The sequence below is a fragment of the Notothenia coriiceps genome, unplaced genomic scaffold (assembly GCF_000735185.1).
Source record: "Notothenia coriiceps isolate Sejong01 unplaced genomic scaffold, NC01 NC01_scaffold00036548, whole genome shotgun sequence".
Classification (NCBI taxonomy): domain Eukaryota; kingdom Metazoa; phylum Chordata; class Actinopteri; order Perciformes; family Nototheniidae; genus Notothenia; species Notothenia coriiceps.
In genome coordinates, this window is record NW_011369249.1 from 112,587 (window position 1) to 136,058 (window position 23,472).

Here is a 23,472-nt window from a genome sequence, read left to right on the forward strand (position 1 = left end):
TTGATGGACATGAGAGGAGACAAAGGAAGATTTTCCAAACTAAATCTGAAAATTAATGATCAGATAATGCCCCACCATTCAATTCAAATATCCCATGCATACACATCTGGGCCCAAAGTCAGGATGATATGAGTTGAGTAGCAGGTGTGTAAAGTAGCCAGGAGTCCAGAGAGGTCAACCCAAATGCTCAGATCAAGAGACTGAATACATGCTTAGACTGGCAGAACTCTGAGTGGTCAAGTGAAAGACTTAACGGACAGGGGGAACTTCTGATCCTCTGCCCACACTCTCAAACTCCAGGAGTTGAAATAGAGAAAACACCGGGTCAAAGCGTGGAAGGGAATCTGCTGTGAACAGCATGCACAAGCTTTACAGTAATCCCTCACGTTTCCTTCTTCATTTTTGTCCTGACACGAACGTTTGTGCGTATAGATAAGTGCACGGGCACCTTAAAAGGACCCACACACAAACGGTTCAGGTTTCGTTTAATGAGCAATATGCGAGCAAGTAGGACAGAAATAAAGATACAAGTGATATGGATCATATGCTAATATGGCTGAGAGGGTAAAAGTGAGCATGTTTCATTGCTATAGCAACAGCCTTTGTACTTGCGGAGGAAAGTGGGTGGCAGAAAAAGGGCAAGATTGAGAGTGAGAGGAGTGACAAAGAGAGAGAAAGAGAGAGACTCTGACTTGCTCCTCTCTTGGCGAGGGTCTACTGATCCAGCTTTCTGCCAACCCCAGGACCCCGGGGCTTTAAACAGTCAAGGTCACTGAAGAGGAAAAATGGACAACTCCTAAACGTGTTTCTGCAGACTCCTCATCACCCGAGAGGCGATAAGAAGCAGTTATGCCTCACACAGACAGGGTGAGCCACTATTGTGCTCACGACATATGATTGTCCTCCACCAGACCCACTACTTACCAGCTGAAGGATAATGGTGGCTGTCTAAAACACCCTTGAAGGGTCAAGGATAATAATCATTATTGTGTCTTATTTGAAAGCCTTTTTCTTGCAAAGTGGCTTATGTTGAAAAAACACTCCGTATGAACCTTTTGTTCTGCATTTAAAAAAAATCATATGCAAGCAACCCTGAATATGCTCTCTGTTTTGTATGCAATAGCTCATCATCTTATTAATGTCCTATGATGAGTTCAACTGTGATGGCAGCATTAACATTGTTATGATGGGAATAACAATAACACCAATATAACTCAACACATACACGCAGTGAGGGGGGCATTTAGTTCATATTGAATTACAATACAGTTGTAGTCAACATGCACACACACATTAGCATAAGTCTGTGAAGGACAACCTTGAGTCACACATTCAGTGTGTGTGTGTTTAGAGAAAGAGCCCTTTGGAGCACCATAAGTAGCAGAGTGAATATCAAATTAGTTAAGGTTATTAAAGATCCCCTTGTTTCATTGAGACCTAAGTTCGCAGACACACACACACACACTTCAAAGACTTGCAGGACTGCTCTAAGGGCTTCTTGTGTCTTGCAAAGCCGACTAGTTTCGGCAACTGAAATCAGTGACGGCAGCTATTTTTAGGATATGTGAAATGTATCTCAGACACACGAATCATGATGAAATCCTCGTGTGCCAGGGAGCGTCCAACCCCCCCCCCCCACCACACACACTGACAAATACACATTCGTAAGAGACAAGAGAAATTATGCATGCTGAGGGAAAAGCATGGAGCGTGAGAAACATACATAAATTAATAAATGTAGGCCTGCAGTATGCTAGGCACAGCCAGGGTTGTATTTCCATGTTATTTTAGAGATCAGTGTTTTGAGTAAATCAAAGCATTTCCAAATAAACGTGTGGTTCATATTGGGTTTATGAGCTGATAGAAACAGCTCAAAGTCATTCTCACTGATGAAGCTCCAGTGCTTCAGGCCCAGCAGGTAACTATTACTGAGAGACGGCAGCCCCCCCACCACCACGCTGTGCTATCATGAGAGGCTGCTGCTTTGAACTGTTACAGTGTTTAAGTACATTTGAAAGCAAAACCAAGTACACGTTTAGTGAGACAGTGACAAAGCTCTTAATTTATTTCAGGGTCCACTTGGCACACAGCAGTCTAAATTAGGATCTTATTAATAAAGAGTCTAATATTCTTACATATATAGTAAAAAATTGATTTCGTTAGTATTGTAGCTCAAGTCCGAGCAGCCAGGTTCCAAAACATAGTGGAACGCCTAAGTAATACAACAATAATAACTGTTGAGGAAATCAGTTTAATCCATGCCGCAGTTTTTCTATCAACTGAGCAATTTGAAGCCGTTTCCACCTATTTTTCTATATCTCCACGATCACTGTCAGCATGTTGTGATCATAGTTTGCAGCTGTCAGAAAGCCTGTGCCAGCACATACAAGCCCACAGCTTGTAAAGGTGGTGACTGAGATAACTTCTGAAATGAAGTCAGTTAAAGGCAGGGCATGAGGTGATGACGCAGCTGCGTGAGACCTGTTCGAGTGTGATGAAGTCGGCGTGTCGTACACCGGGGGAAATCAACCGAGGGCAGAGAGCACGGAAAAACCAAGGGGGGAGGGGTCGTGGCCAACGAGCAGAACATCCTCTCATTAATAAAATCAGCTGATGAAATTAGAACATCTTGATTGGTTGGTCACACACACACACACACACACACACACACACACACACACACACACACACACACACACACACACACACACACACACACACACACACACACACACTCCTCCATTACCCCTACATAATCAAGTTATTTAATGGATATATTCAAGTTTTTGTGTGACAAAAAGATAATTAAGGGCCTTATCTATTTAAAAATGTCGTGGTCATTTAATAAGTTTCGTGATCACCGTGAAATAAGTTTGTGTTTGCAGAAATCGAAAAAAAGACCAAACTTGTTTACTGAAACATTTGGTTTATTAGAAAGCTCTTTTAAAATATTCTATAAGGCTACATAAAAAAGGTTTGCACCACATGAATACACATCTTCAATACACAGTATAAAAATACCTTTAAAAATAGCACCTTTTCTCTGACAGATGAACATGCAGTCGTGATCATAAGCACAAGTTCCCCCAAACGATGAAATACATTATGTACAAAATATTGGCAGAATATTGTGCTAGGTTCTTCATATTTGTCAAAAATGTGCCCATAATGATAAACAAATATAGATGTGCTTGCATAGTTATAATGTAGAGAAATGTGAGGAGTTATTTCAGGCACCTGGGGTTCAGGAATTATTTTCATTTTTATTTTCACTTTCAGGGATTAGAAAGGGTTGAAAATCACCTGGTTGAATTCATTCATTTTAACCATGAAAAATATCTGCGTCTTTGATAAAAAAGTTCATAAAAATGTCGAATAGAAGTCAATTTCAACTCTGTTGTTAGGGACTTAAGTTAGCTGTATATGTTTTCGTTTGTTTTGTATAAACCTGTAATGTTTGTCATGTTATGTTATTTTGAATTGGCTTTGTAGCAGTAGCTCAGGTTGTAGGGACACATTTCATATGGAACAAGTACACAGTGTAGAGACTTGTACCTGGAGAGGTGCCAGTTCTCATTCTGGGCGATGCAGGATGAGTCAGGCACCAACCCCCCCACTCCTAATACTATTAAAGGGTAAATTAAGAGTCTAAAATTCATACATTTGCTGCAGTGTACATGTGTGATGATAAAAAGAAGATTAGAATTCCTCCATTTTCAAATTGTGTCTGGTCTCGGGAGGCTACTAATAAATACCAAACTGACTCAAAGACATTATTACTAAACTAAAAGTGACTCCTGTGTGTCTATGTTGAAGAACTTTACAGTACAATTATAATTAGAAGAACACTTTGAAATATTGGTACAAATGTGTAAAAAAATAGTGTGTACAGTTTGTACAGTCTGTACATTTAAGGAGTGAGCTAAATAATGAAAACACCTTATCCTTGAAGTTACTACCAGTTTAGTGAAGTTCATAAAGGGTGTTTGTTTTTGCGGTCTGTCATACAGTATGTTCCTTTTAGCTAATGCTGCTTTCGGGATTGTTATATTTTTCTCTTTGACACTTTACAATTTATGTAACAACGGCTGCAAATCATGACAACAACAGCTGCTCCACAAGTGAGTCACAGTCATTGTTAAATGCCAAAAAGCAGTATGCATTAACTTTCATATGGAGGTCTTTAATAACGCAACAGGTTTTGCACAGAGGTAGAAAACAAGCCTTATTATAAATTGTTGACTCTAATCTTTGCGATATGCGTTAAGTGCTTTTTTTTTGTATCTATTATTTTTCCGAATATACCAAGAAAGATATTTGTTAAACAAAGTGGCAAGTCAATACCAAACAATGGAAGTCATTGTAATGTCGAAAGGGTTGAAAAAGTGTTTTCAATTGCAAAATATGCAATCATTTTCCAAATAGAGAGAAATGTCTTTTAGTTTTCTTTTTTTGATGGTAAGTGGAGTAACAGGCTTGATGTAAAATACAAATCTCTGAGCAATACTACAAACTATGGCCTTAAAAAAGGAACATACTTGAGGAATATAGCATTTAAGAGTGAGGTGAGTCATGTGTCCACTCCCTCTCTGTATGCAGTCATAAGTCCTTTGTCTGCATACAAGTCTGTGTGGAACATGAAATGAATAAGATATGGAAGGTACTTTAACACAGTACTGTTGTTCAGTTAAAATGAGAAATAAGAGTAAAGCCAATACATTTTTTCTTAATTGTAATGTTCTACTGCACAAGAAGGAAAGTAATACAACATTATTTTTCTACGAATAAACACTATTTTGGCTTTTTTTGTTGTAGTTGCATGTTTTGGAGAATATAAAGCAAGGAAGCACTCTGGCATCCCGTCTTAACCTGGGGTTGGGTTAGGCCTACAAAAACAATAAATAAACAAAAACAAATGTTGACAATTGACAAAATAATACTCTTTAAAAGCTATATAAAGGCTAACATTCCAGTGGCAGAGGAAGATTGGTCCTCATTCATTGTGCTGTCTTCAAGGAAGGACGACCTGCACAACAGACCGCTCGTTAGTCAGCATATATTCAATACCTGACATTAACTAGTGTGAGTGTGTGTGTGTGTGTGTGTGTGTGTGTGTGTGTGTGTGTGTGTGTGTGTGATTACCTTCGGCCCCCCCAAGGCAGAGCTCCTCACACTCCTCCAGCTCAAGGAAGCGGTTGTCGTTTCCTTCACAGCCGCTGTAGATGAAGGGCCTGCAGGCTTGAACCTGGCTGTTAAAGTACCAACGCATCGTGTACCGTCCACAGCTCCCCTCCTCCATGGGCAGCAGGCACACGTCTGCTGGAGCTGCACAACACACAGACACACAGGTGAAGAGTGTGCACACCAAAAGGCACACACATTGAGTAAAGGGCCAGCGAGGTAGGAAGGAGCAGAGGCAGAACAGCAACAAAGGGCAACAGGGGACCCAAAACAAACATTCAAGCCCACTTAGATCAAACTTATTCAAACCATAGCGTCAATCCATTAAAGTACCTCATTTGCACTAATGTATTATTCTTTGTTCTTTTCATTTTACTGGATGCATTACTGCCTTTCAACAGTCAACAGCAAATGCAGCCTGAGACATGCAGAGAGGGCCAGACACCAGGCAGGAGTACCCCTGATCCCATCCCAGAACCAGTCAACAGCACGGCCGCGGGTTTACCTTCCCCATTGACTCTCCTCTTGGACCTGACTGATCTGGACATGACTGCTTTCAGAGTGGTAACTTTGGCTGCTTTCTGACCACCATCTTTTGCTGTTTTCTTAACATCAGCTGAGGCTGATTTTTTTGGTTGAGCTTTGACTGTTTTGTCAGTGTTATCCTTGACAACCTCACCTGTCAACAGACACACACAAACACACAGGCGCACACACAAACACACACACAGGAATCGAAACATTCAGTAAATAAAACCAAAAAAAAGAGACATTTTGCATTAATGTGTTATTGGGTTTAAAGAACACGGTCCACGTTAAAGTTCACAGTCATTCAGGATGGTGTGTGCTTGTAGCTTGCGTGTGTGAGAATATGAATGGTCAACAAAGTCTCGTAATGTTATGAAATGAGCACAAAGTTAAACAGAAACACTTAATATGAGACATATTCCCCATGCGCTAATTTGATTATGTGTCAATTGAATAAACCATAGTATTGGACACAAGCAAAGATTTGACTTGCCATCTTTTGTTTATCAAATGGAACTGAAATGTTTGCAGCGTGTGATTGAATTTTGTTAGAGTTAGGGACATTGTAATTTAGATAAAAGGCAAATCCCAGAATATGGCATCCTTGTTATTGTTCTCCTATTTTTGTCTGTTGTGACTGAACATTTTAATCATCTAATCCATTTTAGACTTCAGCATAATCATCATAACAGATTAATATAAATAGAAATGTGGTCCTATCAATAAGCTTAAATCATTTCTTTGAGGATAGGATAATGATTTGGTCATGATTAAATCATTTTGCACAAAAATCAACACTCATTTGATTGTATACGTTTGGAGAGGTTGCTTGATTTCAGATGTACAGTATACTAGGACTGCACTTTCTGGAAAGAATAACTAGTTGCGATTATTTTACCTCATACTTCATTTGCGATTTTACTCCAGATATTTCTGGGAATTACCCTTTTTGAAACAATAATCAGATTATCCATCAAATGTTTTTTTTTAAATGATCATGGTGTAATTTCTTAAGAGTATCTGTATCAAACAAGTAGGTTTTGTTAAGTCTGTGGAATACGGCTTGTAGGCCAGGACTTCTCTGCAGCACCACAATAACTCATCAATTCAGATATCTTCACATCATTTGCTTTATCAAATATTGCACTTATGTGATTGGATATTGGATATTGCTTACTGGATATTGCCCTAGACCATATTGTAATCCATATTAAACGTAGTAAGTGCTCCTAATTTTATCTGTGTTTTCAGTACGTTTTCAAGGAGACACATGCATGCCGGCTTGCACACGGGCAAATAGCAAGCCAACATGGATGTAACCATGTAGATTTCAAACTCTTCCAAAAATCTGTATTGCAAATTTTATTTTGAGAAGTGAAAACCACAAACTGCTTGTCGGGTTATCGAATACCTTCAGATTCTAATAAACACCAGAAGGTACCTTAGACATTTTAACTTTGGGAAACTTTCAACTTTCAAGCAGGGAACACTTTCAATTTCTTAGACAATGTGCTCATTTTGCAAGTTTCACACGAGACCAGGTTGGCTGAGGAGGTGCCCAGTGTGTGGGAAAAGTGTTATTTCAATGTGTGATAACGTTGGTCACTATGACACACTGTACCATCACTCTGGTTTGCAGAAGGAGTGAAGTAGAGCAGCTCGTCTAAAGGTTCGTCGTACGCCTCAATGGAGTAGATGTGTTCGTAGTCCGGGTCGTTGGTGTTCACCACCACACGCAGCTCACGACCTGAGAAATGTAATGTCACACAGGTCACATCCTTCACCTCCGTCACCACGGCCCATGATTCACATAGCAGGAAGGCCCTTTTAGCTCAAATTAAGAAGCGTCTAAATAAAGGTATTGTAAAATAAAACCTGTTCACTTATATTTAATACAGGGCTTTTGCAGCTCCCAGTACATATCCAAACGGCTCCATTCTATTGAACTTTTTAAATCTCAGCTAAAAACTCACCTCTGGCACTGGCTTTTAATACTAGTTGAACATAACATGTTGACATTTGTATGTGTTTTTATATGTTTCTAGTTATTGTGCTTTTTATCTTGTTTTTAATTATTGTTTTATTATTTCTCCTATTGTGTTATTTGGTCAACTGAGGTCGTTTTAAAATGTGCTATATAAATAAATAAAGATTGATATTCATAGCGATTATATTTGCCTGGATACACAGAACACATTAAGTGGGACGTAAATGGAGTTCTCTGTTTTCTTGATGAGAAAACCACCCATTGTTCAGAGATCTCCAGATGCAGCACCACAAGTTAAAACTGTTTGTTAGAGACGGATAGCAGACAGACACACAGATCGAGGGCGACCAGACAGGCAGAGCGATGGACGGACACACTCACCCTCCTTACCCTTCACGACCAGCTGTTGCTCTGGTGTAGGCCGAGCCCTGACCGGGGGCTGGGACCGACTTACTCGGTCTGAACCTGAGGAGCCAGATAGAGAAGATGGAGGGGACAGGGACACCGAGGGAGCAGAGACAGGATTTAGGAAAGCGGGATGAGTGTTACACAGGAGGGAGAAAAGGGGGACCGGAAAGCTTAAATAATGTAAAAAAAAAAGAAGAAAGGACCGAGTATTCTGGTAGTAAAACGTTCAGAGCCAACTACAACCCATAAGCACCACAAAAAATAATTCCAGCGTTCCAACATACACACCAGCTAAAAGGATTTACAGAGTTTTTGCAAGACTGGTCAACACATGGCAATCTTCCAAAGACTGGCTGTAATCCTTTAAGGACACAAGTCACTGCTTTATGGACTTGTGTCGCACTCGAGTCAAATATCTTTTGACTCGAGTCAAATCAGCGCAGATTCAACTTAACACCCCAGACTCAAACCGTGACCGATTGCAAATTATGAAACTTTTTCTTAGGTAATAATAAATGAATTAAACATGAGCGAAATGTGTGTTTTGGCCTCATTCTCAGTAACACTGCATATTTATTAACTGCTGCTTCACAACACAGATGACGTTTTGAATTGATTAGCAGTTCAAACAAACACATTTGTCAAAACTTTAGGAAAAGTTGATCATTTTGAGTCTATAATGGCCATTCCTTCTCACTGGTTAGAAAAATGTGTTGTTTATTTCAGCTAGTTCAGATGATATGCAATATAATAGAAAAGCCATTGCCTTCGTTTGAGCATTGTGTCCAGTGATGTGTATTAACATAAATTATCAACAACAAAAGTATACACAAAATAAGCCATTTCAGTCCATTAATCAGATTTTTTAAAGATGTATCTTAGGCAGGATCCCCTGCACAGGATGCAGAGAGACTTTTTAAGATTAATCTTAAAAAGTATTGGACATTAAGCTTATATAACCCCATCTTGACTTTGACCCCAATGCTGCCAAAAGTTAATGTCTCTGTGTTATTTTTGTGTGCATGAGGTCAAATGCTCATTTAAACCACACACAAATGCTTAATGAGGGCAAATGCCCCAAAGCATTCTACTAATATATAATGTATGAGACTGACTGCTCTCAGGACAGACTCTGCAGCAGCATATGTGGTATAGCATACTGCTGTGACTCATGCTAAATCACAGCCCTCTTCGGCTGCAGTCGAATGGCTCACTTACCTCCACACGCTGAGGATCAGACAGATGGACAGGAAGGAAGCAGAAAGAGAGGGAAGAAAAAAGGTCAGTCTAAAGAGTCATGGCTTTGTTGTAGTTCTCTTCAGCTCTTTCAGTATCTTACTTTGATAGGGCTCAGTGGAGGCTGTGACTCATGTGCTGTGATTACTATCTGAAGTTCAATTTGGGGACAGCTGTTATAAATAAGCAATGCAAGCTGCATGAAAGACTCACCACAGTGCTGACCCATCTCCGAGCGAACGTACTCTCTCACTTCATACTCCTGAATTTAAAATAAAGAGTGGAAACAGATGAAAAAACACATAGCTTTAATATAAACTCTGCATATGTTTGTGTGCTCATTTGTGTCCGCCTGTTCAGATTGAGCCCCGCGGTTCAGCTTTAGCACTGACCGTCATGCCTGGCTCTCCTCTGTCTCCCTTGATTCCATCTAGGCCCAGCTCTCCCTGCAACATGTACAGGTAGTAAGACACACACACACACACACACACACACACACACACACACACACACACACACACACACACACACACACACACACACACACACACACACACACAGAGAGGCTTGCATTAATACATTAGGCTGAGACCAGGTGCGGCACATGACCTAAATACAAAGTCAAAGTGAAAAGTCAAAACTGCAATTGCCACTTTTACATATACCGTACATTCAATAAATGTAATCAAACTTGGTTTGCCAGTGTCTACATACTGTGTATGGAATCCATTTGACAAACTATATATGAAAATAAAGCGGAGAAAGCTCTGATAATATGTGGTCGTCATTTGAGATTAGAAAATAAAACCCTCTCTCTTTTCCTCCGTACCCAAATCTTTTAAAAACGGGGCTACAACGAGCGGATACAGATTCCATCCGAGCTCACGTCAGCCCGGAATAGTGTCCGTTAACACGAGACGTGTCTGTTCACACGGCGACAAAAGCAACGAAGAAGACTTCCCGCACATGGTTGCCATGGTTGCCCTTGTGTTTATTCTCCGCTGTGGACGCTCTGGCTCTTTTTCTCCCTCCCCGAGGCAAGAGTTTGCTCCTGCTGCTGTAATTCTCTCCGGTAGTCCACCAGCAGATGACAAGCACCCACCTTTCCGCCTCTTCCAAGGGACGAAGGGACCGTACGGCAGAGTTTCAGTTCGATTTTTTTTCGCCGGTCAACATGTCCGTTGAAGTTTAAATCTTCCGGACAAAATTAGAAAAGTGCCGGTCAAAGGTTTTCTTTGTTATTTATTGAGCTTTAAAACAAATGAATAACAACTCTATATAATCATATAAGAATAATACACGGAGGAGCCTCTCTTTTCCTCTTCTGAGAGCCCAGCAGCTGATCTCTGACCACGCTCCCCTCTCCTGCAGGGGGCGTGGTCAGCTGCATTTAATTTGCATTAAAGCTACGTCACAGAATCAGCCCTTGCAAAAACAGGGCTGGAATAGAGCAAATAGAGCAAAATGAGGCATGGCTAAAATGCATGATCTGTTTGGTATTTTGAAAAGAAAACTTCACAGACATGCTTTATATAGGTATGGCCCTACAATATATTTTTCAAATATAGCATGATAGGTCCACTTTAACTTCCCGACCTGGAAAGGCTTTTTTTTTTTAAAATCAAAGATGGCTGCCAAGAACACAAATGAGGAAATAAGTGTGACACTCACCTGCTCTCCGCGCTCCCCCGAGACTCCTGGGATACCGCGTGGACCCACCATGGAGGGGCCGATCGGACCTCTCTCTCCCTGAGACACAGGGAAAACAACATTACAACACAAACTATGTCACAATTTGTAACTGGCACAACAATTTCCTTCGGGATAAATAAAATCCTATCTTATCTTGTTTCTGCAGTGGATATATTTAGAACAAAATGTACATTACAAGTTTAAAAAATCATGTTACAAACTATCTTATTGTCCCTGTGTACATATTCCCTGGAAGTGATATTTTGTCTGCATAGTGTCAGTGAAAAAAAGAAAGTTAACTGTTCAGGTTGAACTTTATTTCCATTGTACTTATGCTTCTTCAAACCAGATACTGTATTCAAAACTCAAACGGATGATTCAGACATCAAAGCTACAAAGAATACAACTTTAATACTTTCATTATGCAGTTCTGGTTCGTTGTGTCCTTTTAGGTTGTTTTTAAAGTTGTTTCTTGGTGTTTATTGCTTTTCCATCCTATTAACAGATGCTCAGTCTTCCTTTCAGGCTGCACCCTAGCTCAAATATTGTTTTGGAAAATGAATGCAACTAGGTTGACTCAATTGGAAAAAAAGGTGTGCTCATCAAAGACACTCGATATAGCCCTGCTCTCCTGTCACCGGCTTTCTTTATTTACTTGATGATGCAGCAGAAAGGCCCATCTAACTGTCAATCAACATGAAGCAATACACAGCAATCAAAACCAGCAATCAGGTGAGGAAGAAGAGGAGAGCAAACTCAGGAGTAATACAAAAGTCTCTATTCTATTTATGGCAGTCTTGCATTATATCCTAAATGTCACAACTGTCAAAAACGAAAAAAGTATATTTGTTGCCACTCACGCACCTCTGACTGCTGAAACTGTGTGCAATCACAGTGAAGCCATTGTACCTTGTCTAATCTTACTCCATTGTACATTTGTGTTCTTTGCTAGGTCACCACTAAATGTTCACAGTTTTGATTAATGGGGCACCAATGAACTGTTGTAAGAAAGGCTTGTTTAATTCGCATATGTGTATGTATTAATTACCTTGTGTTCAAATTGTTGACGAAGACTCTGTTTTTCTCAAATGCCTCAACAGTAACCAAATAATCAAAAAAACTGAGACAATTCTTGATGAAGCGAAGTAATTGGGTTCAGAGTTTAGCAAAAGCAAAACTTCCCAAACACATGAAACGATGCTAAAACCATGGCGTTTAAAGCACTTCCACATAAACAACATTTGCACGGACAAGTAGCACACCTCTGCAAATCAGAGACCTTGCGGTGTGAGTTTGTAGACAGATGTTTAATAGTGCTGCTGTTGTTAAACACAACAACGTTTATCTGTTTTTGGATTCTCACCAACGTGTATGTTCAAAAAAAAATTCCGAAGGTAACTACATTTTGTGAATAAAGTATTATTTGTATAGACTGCCCCTATATATGTGACGTGTAGAATTTGTCGCACTCCAGCAAAAGTAAGGAGAATCACCTTTTGTCCCTGAAGACCCTCTGGGCCACCAGCACCAGCTGGTCCCTGAGTGCCAGTCAGGCCCGGGACCCCGTCCACTCCTCTGAGGCCGGGGGGGCCAGGGAGGCCAGACGGGCCCTAGAAGAAGCACAGAGACAGTTATCTATGGATCTCAAGGTTTCCTGTAGTTGTGAGAATGAGCGATGTTGTGCTTCTGATAGTACACAGAGATAAGGAACAGCGTGTACGGTGAATCTCAAGCTGAAGTTAGAAACTCACCCTTTCACCTTTCTCTCCCTGAGCTCCTTTGGGTCCTCCAAGCCCGTCAAAGCCACGGTCACCCTAAAACAGACTGACACATGAATTCCACCGTTCCAACATACACACCAGCTAAACGGATTTACAGATTTTTTGCAAGACTGGTCAACATCCAAAGACTGGCTTTAATCCTTCAAAGACTCAAATCGCTGCATTATGGACTTGGTTCGCACTCGAGTCAAATAAAAGTGGTTACACTTTATGTTCGGACACATTGATAGTTAGAGATAATAAAGTACATACCTTGGGGCCCACTATTCCCTCTTTTCCGGAGATCCCTGAGACCCCAGAAGGTCCGAGCTCCCCCTGGGGAACAAAGAGCATGCCTGTAGATGCCAATCTCAACTGTCACAGGAAGGAATTTAATGAAAAACTTAATTTTTTATACCAAAGATATTACTCATACCTGTTCGCCTTTTCTTCCTGGTAGGCCTGATCGCCCATGAATACCAGAATCCCCCTGAACACACACATTCCGATTCAGCCAATGTTTAAATACTCACCACACTGTACATGAATCATGAATGTCTGACTCATATAATTTATACAACTCTGAATTATAATCAAAACATTACACCACTAGCTATTAGAGAAATGTTAACATGCTTCTGTTTCTTTGTTCATTATTTGGACAGAATAAAAACCCAAGTGTCAAAATTCCAGTGGGTGGGAAATTATCCCTTTTACAATTTCTGTATTCATGCTTATTTCTTCTTTTCTTCTTCCTCCTACAAAATGTTCTCTGCCTGTCTAAATCCCACCTTGCCTCCTTTGGGTCCATCGCCTCCACAAGCCCCCTTGGGTCCTCGGTCACCCTGGAAACACACAAGTTCATCATTGACAGAAGCATAATAGAGAGGCTTGTGAGTCACAAAAGGGACAAGACGTTCCATACCAGACAGACAGAAAGACAGACAGAGAACCCATCTATAGATACATTCAGTCCTTTCACCTGCCAATCAGACTGCAGCATTGAGCACTTACACATAGAGTGGACATGTCACCAGCTACTTCTAAACATCGGCGGACATGAGGCGGAACAGGGTGCTATCATTCTCCTGATAACGGGTGTTGAGACAAGTGGCAATACAGCTGCAGAGCTCTGGCGGATGTTGTCTGTTCCAGCCGGGCTAAATCCACCCTTACATGTGATAGCACACTGGTATTATCTTCAAACGAACACAGTGAACTTGGATGGACTTTTTCTTTCAACATCTTTCTTTATAGACTTAAAATGTGGCTAGTATTTCACACAACTTTAGTACAGAATAAAATGAAGAGTCTGAACTTTGAGCTTAGGGTCTGAAGAGTGAAGCCAATGCCAAGGGCCTTAAACGTGCATGCTCTGTAATATCTAGCACTGGTTTCAAAAAGAGGTTGGATTGTATAGAAGTCTATAAGAAAATTAACCTACTTCTCGTATAATTTTTTTCCTGACAAGTTTATTATCTTAATTGCTGGTTAAGTCTTGTTTACAGCCTTTTCCAGTGTGTTTTCAGTTGATTTATTTACATTTATTACAACATCTTTGTTGCCTAAAAATGTATTTTTAGGTGTTTGGTTGTACTTAGATCCACCCTCTTTTGTCACTGATGGTTGAAAAAAGACAAGATGGAGGCAGTATAAATATGGAACTGGAGGCTTCAGAACCAAAGTCCATGAACCAATTGTGACGGCTCGGTGGGGAAGGGATACAGCTAGCCTGGCTCTGCCAACATTTGTCTTCTTGCATCGCAGTAAAGCTCATTAATAATTTGCATTAATTGTAAATGAAGACGGTGTAGAATTGTAAACTTTGGACAGATTCAAACAAGCTATATTTCCCTAAATGTTGGAAAGTTATTTTAAAGCTTCAAGTCTCATCCACCTGAACATTTTTAAACGTTGTGCATTTTAAGAGATGTCTGTGAATGTGATGTATATATAGGGTATATATATGGTAAATGGACTGTACTTATATATGTATATATACATAAGTCCAATTACCATGATCCTTTTTTGTATTTGATTGTGTGTTGAGTTTGTTGCAAATCTTCTGTCTGTACTTATATTTCCTGCCGCACTGTGTTCTCCTTTGCAAAACAAATCTTTATCTGTACTAGATTACTTAATAAAAGGTGATTTTAATAAGAAAACAACCTACGAATAATCACCTTTATATTTGATTCTTTCAGTGATTGAAATGTTATTCAAATAAATAATTGAAGTGAAGGAAAAATGGCTGAAAAAAGAAAATCTAATTTCTGGGTATTAATCATCATAATGTTAGGGTTAAGGCAAATATTCTGCAGGCACATTTTTTAAACATAATTTGCAGTAATAATCTGCAATCATATCAATGTTAGGAATTGAATTGAATTGTGAACTGCATCACTGGCTCCTGAAAGGTGCTTCAAGGTTGAAACCACACAGAATGAACAAGCAGCGTCTCTCTCACACACACACGCGCACACACACACACTGAAAATACCTTGATTCCCCTCATTCCTACGATACCGAACTCTCCTTTATCCCCCTTATGCCCCAGCAGCCCGTCTTTTCCTGATAAACCCTAGAAGATAAAACAGAAACCGTTCCTTTCTCTGTCCAGCAAAGAGAGAAAACCATGCACAGAAAATGCTAAATCTGTATTTTGATGGAATTAAAATCACAGACCGATTCACCAGGTACCCCATGTTGGCCTGCTTCTCCCTACAGACACACGACAGGATTACAGTAATTAGAGCAGTCAAATTACTACGTGCACTGATTACTGACTGGCTTTGCTAATAATTATGACACTGATTCAATCACAATAATCATCCGTGCTCAGCGTTGCTCACCTTCTGTCCACCGGGCCCACGGGCACCCGGGAATCCACTGGATCCTCGGTCTCCTGGCTCTCCCGTGAGACCCTGATGTCAAACACATACACAGACATATGAAATTGATCACTTGTTATATGAATACACTTGAGTGACATCTGCTCTAATTATTGCAATATCAATTATTGTCTAAATGTAATGTTTTTCTGGTTGCCTTGTAGTGTTGTAATTATTTTCTTTTGTTATTTTTTAGTGTTGCAAAGGGCAGTACAGACATTGTTTTGTGTGACATACAGGTATTGATAATCAAAACATTGTCACATAGGAATAAACAAGAAGAGAACAAAGATGAAACGAGACAGAAGAAAGCTAACAAACCAAAAAAAAATACTTTGTGATATTTAGGTGATTCATATTTCTAAGTTAAAATACTAATTGATGCAAGAGATCAGATCCATGTTAGTAATGACAAAATATCAACCACGTCTTATTTAGATTTCAAATGATTTAATGCTTAAAATAAACAACGTATGTTATGGCAATAAACAATCTTACCTGCGCTCCTAGAGGGCCCTCTTGACCCTTCACCCCCTTTCCTCCCTGTACACCTTTGGGTCCCCTGTCCCCCTATAATGGAACAACAGTTAAATCAACAACAAGCAAAACCAAATGTACACTCTGTGGATATTTTCTTTATTCCACATCAGGACCATCACTGACCGTTTCTCCTTTGTTGCCTTTTTCTCCACCGGGTCCTCCCACCAGCACCGTGTCCCCCTGTGAGTGACAGAACAGCTGTAAACATCCAACGCCAAAACATCAACGCAAAACGATTCATCCTGTCGTCTTCTCCTGAGTGGTGTCACTTACACTATCACAGCTAATCAACGTTGTGTGTATTCATATATTCCTTGCTATTGAAAGGGCTCGTTCAAAACAGCAAATATCCGCACAATATGTTTTTTTTTTCCTCTTTCATTTCTTTGTTGTCTCAATGTCATCTTGACAAATACAAAAATGTACATAAAGAAAGAGAGTAAAAGAGAGCAACTATTTTATACGACAGTAAAATGAACTCACCTTCTCTCCTTTGTCACCTTGCAACCCAAGGTCTCCCTGAAAAAAAAAAGATAGAGGGCAAAACATTTCAGTCAGGTCTGTCAATTTATTCTGCACTAAACATAAGCAGAAAGCTTGGGGGACCCAGCTAGCATGATGATACATTAATGGGGAAAGGACTGGTAGTATTTACCTTCTCTCCCCGGCCACCACGAATCCCTGCGGGACCCTGACAAACACATAAGCACACATTATTTGCAACTGCACACAGAAATACCAACGTCCATGTTTCTAACTGCAGGCTTGACAGCAAAACTGAAATCCCAGTGATGTCACGACTCCTCAGGGTGTACAGTTTGATAAAAGGTTCAGCACAGGTTGATCCTTTCTAAAACTATAATCACTGCAACGCTGTGAGGGAGAATAAGGCCTATTAAAAAAAAAGTTTACAATCTAAGATATCCATTTTTGTAAAAACAGCTTGTTTATTCTAATGATTTCTGCATGTGTTTTTCCATGTACGCCTTCATACAGACTGACTCATGGTTAAAGAAGGCTTTTGAAAAACACAACAATGAAAGCTCAAGAAGAAAGGCTTTGGGTGATGTTCCTGAGTGATGGATACAAATTAACTCTTGGTATTTACCGTTGTCCCTCTCTCCCCATCCAGGCCAGCACGACCCTCCTCTCCCTAAGACATAACAGAAAGGAAAAGGTACACAGAGTTTCTATCATCCAGAGGCAGATTAACATTAGATCACATCTTCAATGTTGTAAACGATATCTTACTCTCAGCCCTGAATCTCCTCTCTCTCCTCTGGGACCGGGGACACTGGCGCCGACTTCCCCCTGGCAACAGAAATATTTGCTCAATTAAAAACAACTGTTGACATTAAGGCAGGTAGACAGGAATATGTGTCTGCTAGGATAGTCACCTTGTCTCCTTTGCCCCCGTTAGTACCAGGAGAGCCCTAGAAAAAAACAAAGTATTGCATTAATCATTGTTGTCTCTTGTACTTTCTCAGCCTTAACAAAATAAAAAATATTTGCACATGTCCTAACTTAGGAAACCATCTATAAGACAACAAAAAACAGAAGTTAAGCAGGGTAAAAAGTCACGCCTAAATCATTTAATTGAATCTGAGGCTAGCTACTAATTGCAGTGTAATTAAAAAGGGATTTAAACTCACTGCCTCTCCAGGGGGTCCAGAAGGACCAGGGGGTCCGACAGTTCCTGCACGGCCTCCAAAGCCCTGTAGGCCCTGAAACACAAGACCTCAATAGTTGAAAATCAACCACCAGCATTAAAACAGATAGCATGCAGTATAATGAAGTCAGCTGCTCCACTGACCCTCTCCCCTGGTGGTCCTGGAGGTCCTAGTTGTCCAATTTCTCCCCTCAGGCCAGGCGGCCCAATATTCCCTGCCTTCCCCTGCAGCCCCGGAGGACCAGCTGGACCTGGAAGGCCTGGATCTCCCTGAGTGAAGCCAGAGTTAGATTTTGACATGTGGCACATCTTATTAATCATCATTTATACTGTAGCGAACCTCATGCTGTTACTCACCTTCAAACCTTGAGGCCCGTCCCTTCCAGGAGGCCCTGCCTGCCCTATGCCCTTCTCTCCCTGCAACAAACATTGTGTCATAACTGTAGCATGGATTGGGTTTGATTTCAGGCTTATTATTTAAACACAACAGATCCTTACCTTATCTCCTTTTGACCCAGAAGATCCTTGTGCCCCCTGCATCAAAAACAGATATATAGGGGTTTGGAAACTGGAATAACTGATTGAAACCCATACCAATAAAACATGAAACGGAAACATGTCAACTATTGTTATATAAAACACGCATGAATAATAATATCTTACAGTTGCAGTTTGTTTAAAGTATTACACATTTCTGTATGCCCACCAAATACTGGTTTGCCATTATTATATCACTGTAGACACATTTCATCAGTATTGGTGTGTACTGTCAGAAGTTTAGTTACACATCAAACACCTCGTTAACCTCAAGGATAACAAATAATCAAAACCTCAAGCATCAGAGGAGATTGGTCTCAATTACAGTGGACACTTTTAGATAAGAGGTCTAGAAACTTCAATAGCACTGCTGTTAAATGTTTGATTAGGGATGAATGAAATATTTGACAGACTTTCAAGGAAGGGACTTTGACAAAGCATCCAAATACATTATAAAACCAATAACTGTTTAGTGGTAATAAAAGTTTATCTGAATAGCTCTTCAGCAGCGATTCAGACATAATCGACAGGCTATCTTTTTATACACAATGTCATTTGAGAATATTTTAACAATATTTTTTTTATTCGTTGACATCTTTGTCCCCATCCTGATAGAACTTTGCCCCAAATGACACCCCTAATAGTAGTGTTATGTCGGTATGAAACTTCATGGATAGACGATCGCCTTAGACCTTTGGGATCAGAAGTCTATTTACACAACCCAAATCCACAAAATGCAGAAAGCAGTGGCAGTAGGAGCGGATTACTTACATCTTCTCCAGGCTCTCCTGCTTCACCATCCACTCCCTAGAATAACGAAAGGTAGCACAACGTGAACTTTTAGTTTAGTTAACTTTATGAATATGTTTCCCCGCTGCATGACGGTACTCACTCTCTCTCCTTTGTTGCCACCAGCACCTTTGTCTCCCCTGTTACCCTGAAACAAAGCAGTTATGATACCATATTAATGAAAAAGCACTTGACATTTCCACGCTGGTGTCTGGTGGCACTCGCTGAGAGGGAACCTTCAGTGCTAATGCTTTCGATCACCCTCACCTTTTCTCCCAATAGACCTCTCTCTCCAGCCGTTCCTGGCAGTGTTTGACCACTAAGACCCTGCATCAATCATAACCAGGAAAGAGATGTCAGCTCTGTTCTGCTTCCTCTATTTCATACATTGTTTTAGTCTTTCATCTCTGCATTTACTGGGTATGTTCAGTTCAATGGGAAAAAATGGTTAATGCTAATAACAGGGACTTACCCTCTCTCCCTTCAGTCCAGGGGGTCCAGCCACAGCCTGAGTGCAGAAAAATGGAGAAAATAATAGTAATTACATGTGCAGAATTGTAAGGGTTCTTGATGGAAATGTACACTTAAAAGTCATGGTATTCAAGTAGTATATGAACCGTTTGCTTTTCCGGCTTTCAAAGATGAAGAGTCTTAATGTCTTTTGTGTGGACAGCCAATTTAATGCACAACACCTACTACTTATCCACAATCTATATTTTTCTTCTCTGTAGGAGGCAAGGACATAAAACTTCCTTGACAAATGCTTGTGTTAATAACGTAATTTTGAAATCGTCGTTGACAATTTAAGGAACAATTTGTGGTAGTTATTGCTCACAATTTACTTTGTGAAGTGCCGTTTTTCTTGTTTTGGGCATCTCACATTTTAATTCTGTGTTAACAAAATGACAAATTCCAGAAAGGTTTTCAGGGGCAAAAAGGAAGCTCTACTGCTTTCATTCTGGAGGACTGAAACAAAACAAAAAGCTGCGGGGTTGGAAAATGCAATGTTACTTCATCTAAATGAGTTTGGGTGTGTGTACGTGTGTGTTTAAACAAATGGTGGAGCGTTTGAGCAGATGGGCAAGTGTTGCCTCGTTATTCATCAAACGAGTGAACTCACTGACAGAGTCACTGCGGCTCTGTCCAAGGTGCTGAACCTGAGGCAGTCAGCAGTGAGGGAGCTATTCAAAACACTCATCACGATTCATGTGAACATAACAAACAGCGGGAATGGCGGCGAATACCAAGAACCTGACGAGCAAGCTCCTTTTTTGTATCTTTTTCTCCAGAAACTTTTACTAGCAAAGAAACTCCTGTGAGGAGTTTAACCTTCTGTTTGGTTGTTAAGACGGAGACCATATGCTGCAACATCCCTGCTTCCACTCCAGCTGGGCACCTTACATGTCATACCCTTCTCTCTGATAAAGGTCACAATATGATATTAACTTAAGGTAGAGACAGAGTGTAGAAGCTTTTAAAGCCACACAAGAGGCTACTCTAGCATAGCATGTGAGTTTGAGTCGGATACCTGCTACCATACATTAAGTTAAGCACCATATAAAAAGGCATCATGTGTAGGAAAATCGAAAAGATTTACAAGCAAACATTGTTAGAAAAGGAGTTAAACAATACATAAATCAAACAAACGTTTTCCTGATGACAGATGTAATTTGCTCAACAGCAACACCACATAGGAGTACAGTCCACACTCATAAGTTAGAGATTGGTGTTGCTAACTGCAATAATAATAATAATATTAATTTGTGAACAAAAAGGTGTTTTGAGCCATGTTTCATAAGAGACAAACAGCAGCGATGATGTTATGTGATTAAGTGATGAGCCCTTCAGAGAAAAAGTTGTGAATGTATGTGACCTTCTCTGTCATTTTCTGTCTCATTGAGCTGAATGTGGCTTAATTGTGATCCTCATCAGCAGTATTGGCAAAGACATTGTCCTGCCGAGCCAATCCCTATTAGATGCCTGCAGTCATTCAAATGCAGGCAACTGGCAGGCAATTATATGTTGGTGTCAGTGGTGAGGTGGTTTCCATTTGAAGGCTGAGAATGCTGCATGATAATACGTTGAGTATTGCAAAATGTATCTGTCTGAGGGCTCTCTTTTTTTAATATCCAAACTGAATTCTGACCCGCCAGGGATGTTGCTAACATCGCACTTACAAGATATATATACATTTACACATACAATCCAGACCAGCTTTTTTGCCCCTTCAGACCGACAGTCTGGTACAGAACGCTCAAGCCAATTACCCATGAATCTTTGCAAGGATTTAGCTGAAATACACATTCACAGTTGGCTCCTCTGTTATTTTTAGAGTGGGAGGCAAGACAGGCCTCCACAGGGTTTTTCCCCATTTAGCTACCATTCTGCGAAAACACTCCAGGGCTGTGCTGCACCAGATAATACAGACCTGTGAGGGTAGTGCGAACAAAAGAAAGAGTGACAATATATGTTCCTGATAAGTGAGAACTCATTTTGCTGGGTGAGCAAGTGCCAGAGAATTTGCTTTTTGAATGTCAATCAATAACAGTCGCATAACAGAGAAATCCCACTGAGACAGCTCACCCGGGAAAATGGAGGTCTTGTAGTACTGCGTAATCCCTGCTCAAAATAGCCATCAAATGGGGGGGATTTTTTTGCATGCTGGATATTTAATATTACTACTAGGTAGCTTACTGACAGAAATAATGTCCTTTGACTTGTAACTTGTAAAAATGGTGTCCCTATACTGTTAAGCAAAATCATTGAGAGAAGTTAATGGAGATAAAAAATTAACGAAAATGCTTTCATACAGATCTACAGACCTCTCATACAGAGGCAGCTGTATTCCCACAGAGAACTGGACATACTTTAACGAAGAGACACACAATTAATTACCCACACCGACATATTCCCCAGGTAAAAGGTGTACTAGACCCCATCCTTTGCATAGAAGCGACATGAGAAACAAAAACGAGACCTGGCGAAATCCTGTCTGACCCAGTTTAGGATTTTTGATAAGACTGTCTTATCTTGGGATAGAAATAAAGCCATTACAGAACGATCGTTTAAAGATTCCTAAGTTAGGATGGCATAAACACTTCCCATAAATCAAACTAAATGTTTTTTAGTCTGTATGGAAATGACAACAAAGATGGGGAACAACATAAACACTATAATATAATTGTCAAAAGGCTATTAAAACTGCTCTTTACATTTCCAAGACCATATATAATTGGGAGTATACCTGACATTTCCTTTCCTCCATTGACTAGTTGCTCCAATTACTCATAGCTAAAATGAACCTCCATCTTTGTCCCTATTAAAGCAAACTACTGTTGCTAGACAATGAAAAGTGAGAGCTGTTGAAATTCAAATCAAATATACAGGCATGGTAGCTATAGTTAGGATTCAGTTATTAAAAAGTTATTACAAAAATGAATCACTTAATAATACTATCATTACCGACTGTATAGATAGGGGACGGATACAGGATAAGAGAAAGCAATGAATTTAGCAATTGCTTTTATAAAAGGAAGATAGAAAACAGCACACAGCTATCTCTTGGAAATGTAACTTAAGATAGGACAAGAAGTTTGACACAGTAGGTTTCTGTAATGAGTGGCCATATCTGCAACTTTCACAAAGAACTCCATTAATATCATTGATGTTTTTTGATTTAAACACCCAAAATGTATGCCCATTGTATTGTTGTTCCTGAATTTAACTACAGGCTACTGACAGATCCCCTCTCCAACATAAAATGTCTCTATTTTATGATGTTTTCAGTTTGTGAGCTGTTTAGAGCGCTAGTCATGTTCCTCTCCCTACAGGCTCAAGGCTCATACTGCTGCAATCTGCTCAGAGATACAATACAGAGCGCTACAATATCACACAGCTAGCAGCCACATAAAACCGACTCCTGGACATAAAGAAGAGTAAAGAATACAGGGATACAGGCAGCCCCAGTTGGACAAACAGCAGCAGCTCGAGCACGACCTCTAGAATAGGCCTCAGATGAAAAGTCTTGCAGTAGTAAGCCACTGTTAGCTTTACAGAGATGTTTCTTTTCTTCACATCCAATAAAAGCAATATCAAATACAATTGCATTGACTGTCTGCTGAGCCAGAGGCTGATGGGTAGAAACAGCATGTTCTCACCCTCCCTGGAGGACCACTGTCTCCCTGCTCCCCCTTTAAGCCGCCCAAGCCTGGAGGTCCAGCAATGCCCTGAGGAGCAAATTACACAATGATGTCA

General features: G+C 40.2%; 1 protein-coding gene across 1 annotated transcript in view; it reads right to left on the reverse strand.

Moving 5' to 3' along the window:
- Window positions 1-3,144: 3,144 nt before the first annotated feature.
- The window catches only part of LOC104964020 (collagen alpha-1(VII) chain-like), a 42,700-nt gene continuing 22,372 nt past the window's right edge, over window positions 3,145-23,472 (reverse strand). Inside the window, exons 61-93 of the mRNA XM_010792728.1 lie at window positions 23,376-23,444; window positions 19,691-19,726; window positions 19,486-19,545; window positions 19,322-19,366; window positions 19,201-19,236; window positions 18,391-18,426; window positions 18,250-18,309; window positions 18,037-18,162; window positions 17,876-17,947; window positions 17,621-17,656; window positions 17,475-17,534; window positions 17,332-17,376; window positions 16,879-16,914; window positions 16,707-16,742; window positions 16,347-16,403; window positions 16,182-16,253; window positions 15,645-15,716; window positions 15,478-15,513; window positions 15,293-15,373; window positions 13,584-13,637; window positions 13,229-13,282; window positions 13,066-13,128; window positions 12,784-12,846; window positions 12,526-12,642; window positions 11,012-11,089; window positions 9,733-9,786; window positions 9,554-9,602; window positions 9,323-9,331; window positions 8,078-8,161; window positions 7,331-7,456; window positions 5,687-5,860; window positions 5,143-5,325; window positions 3,145-5,026 (exon numbers count right to left, since the gene is read on the reverse strand). Coding sequence (XP_010791030.1) covers window positions 4,998-5,026; window positions 5,143-5,325; window positions 5,687-5,860; window positions 7,331-7,456; window positions 8,078-8,161; window positions 9,323-9,331; window positions 9,554-9,602; window positions 9,733-9,786; window positions 11,012-11,089; window positions 12,526-12,642; window positions 12,784-12,846; window positions 13,066-13,128; window positions 13,229-13,282; window positions 13,584-13,637; window positions 15,293-15,373; window positions 15,478-15,513; window positions 15,645-15,716; window positions 16,182-16,253; window positions 16,347-16,403; window positions 16,707-16,742; window positions 16,879-16,914; window positions 17,332-17,376; window positions 17,475-17,534; window positions 17,621-17,656; window positions 17,876-17,947; window positions 18,037-18,162; window positions 18,250-18,309; window positions 18,391-18,426; window positions 19,201-19,236; window positions 19,322-19,366; window positions 19,486-19,545; window positions 19,691-19,726; window positions 23,376-23,444 — 2,208 coding nt within the window. The 3' untranslated portion in view covers window positions 3,145-4,997. The remainder of the gene's footprint in view (window positions 5,027-5,142; window positions 5,326-5,686; window positions 5,861-7,330; window positions 7,457-8,077; window positions 8,162-9,322; window positions 9,332-9,553; window positions 9,603-9,732; window positions 9,787-11,011; window positions 11,090-12,525; window positions 12,643-12,783; window positions 12,847-13,065; window positions 13,129-13,228; window positions 13,283-13,583; window positions 13,638-15,292; window positions 15,374-15,477; window positions 15,514-15,644; window positions 15,717-16,181; window positions 16,254-16,346; window positions 16,404-16,706; window positions 16,743-16,878; window positions 16,915-17,331; window positions 17,377-17,474; window positions 17,535-17,620; window positions 17,657-17,875; window positions 17,948-18,036; window positions 18,163-18,249; window positions 18,310-18,390; window positions 18,427-19,200; window positions 19,237-19,321; window positions 19,367-19,485; window positions 19,546-19,690; window positions 19,727-23,375; window positions 23,445-23,472) is intronic.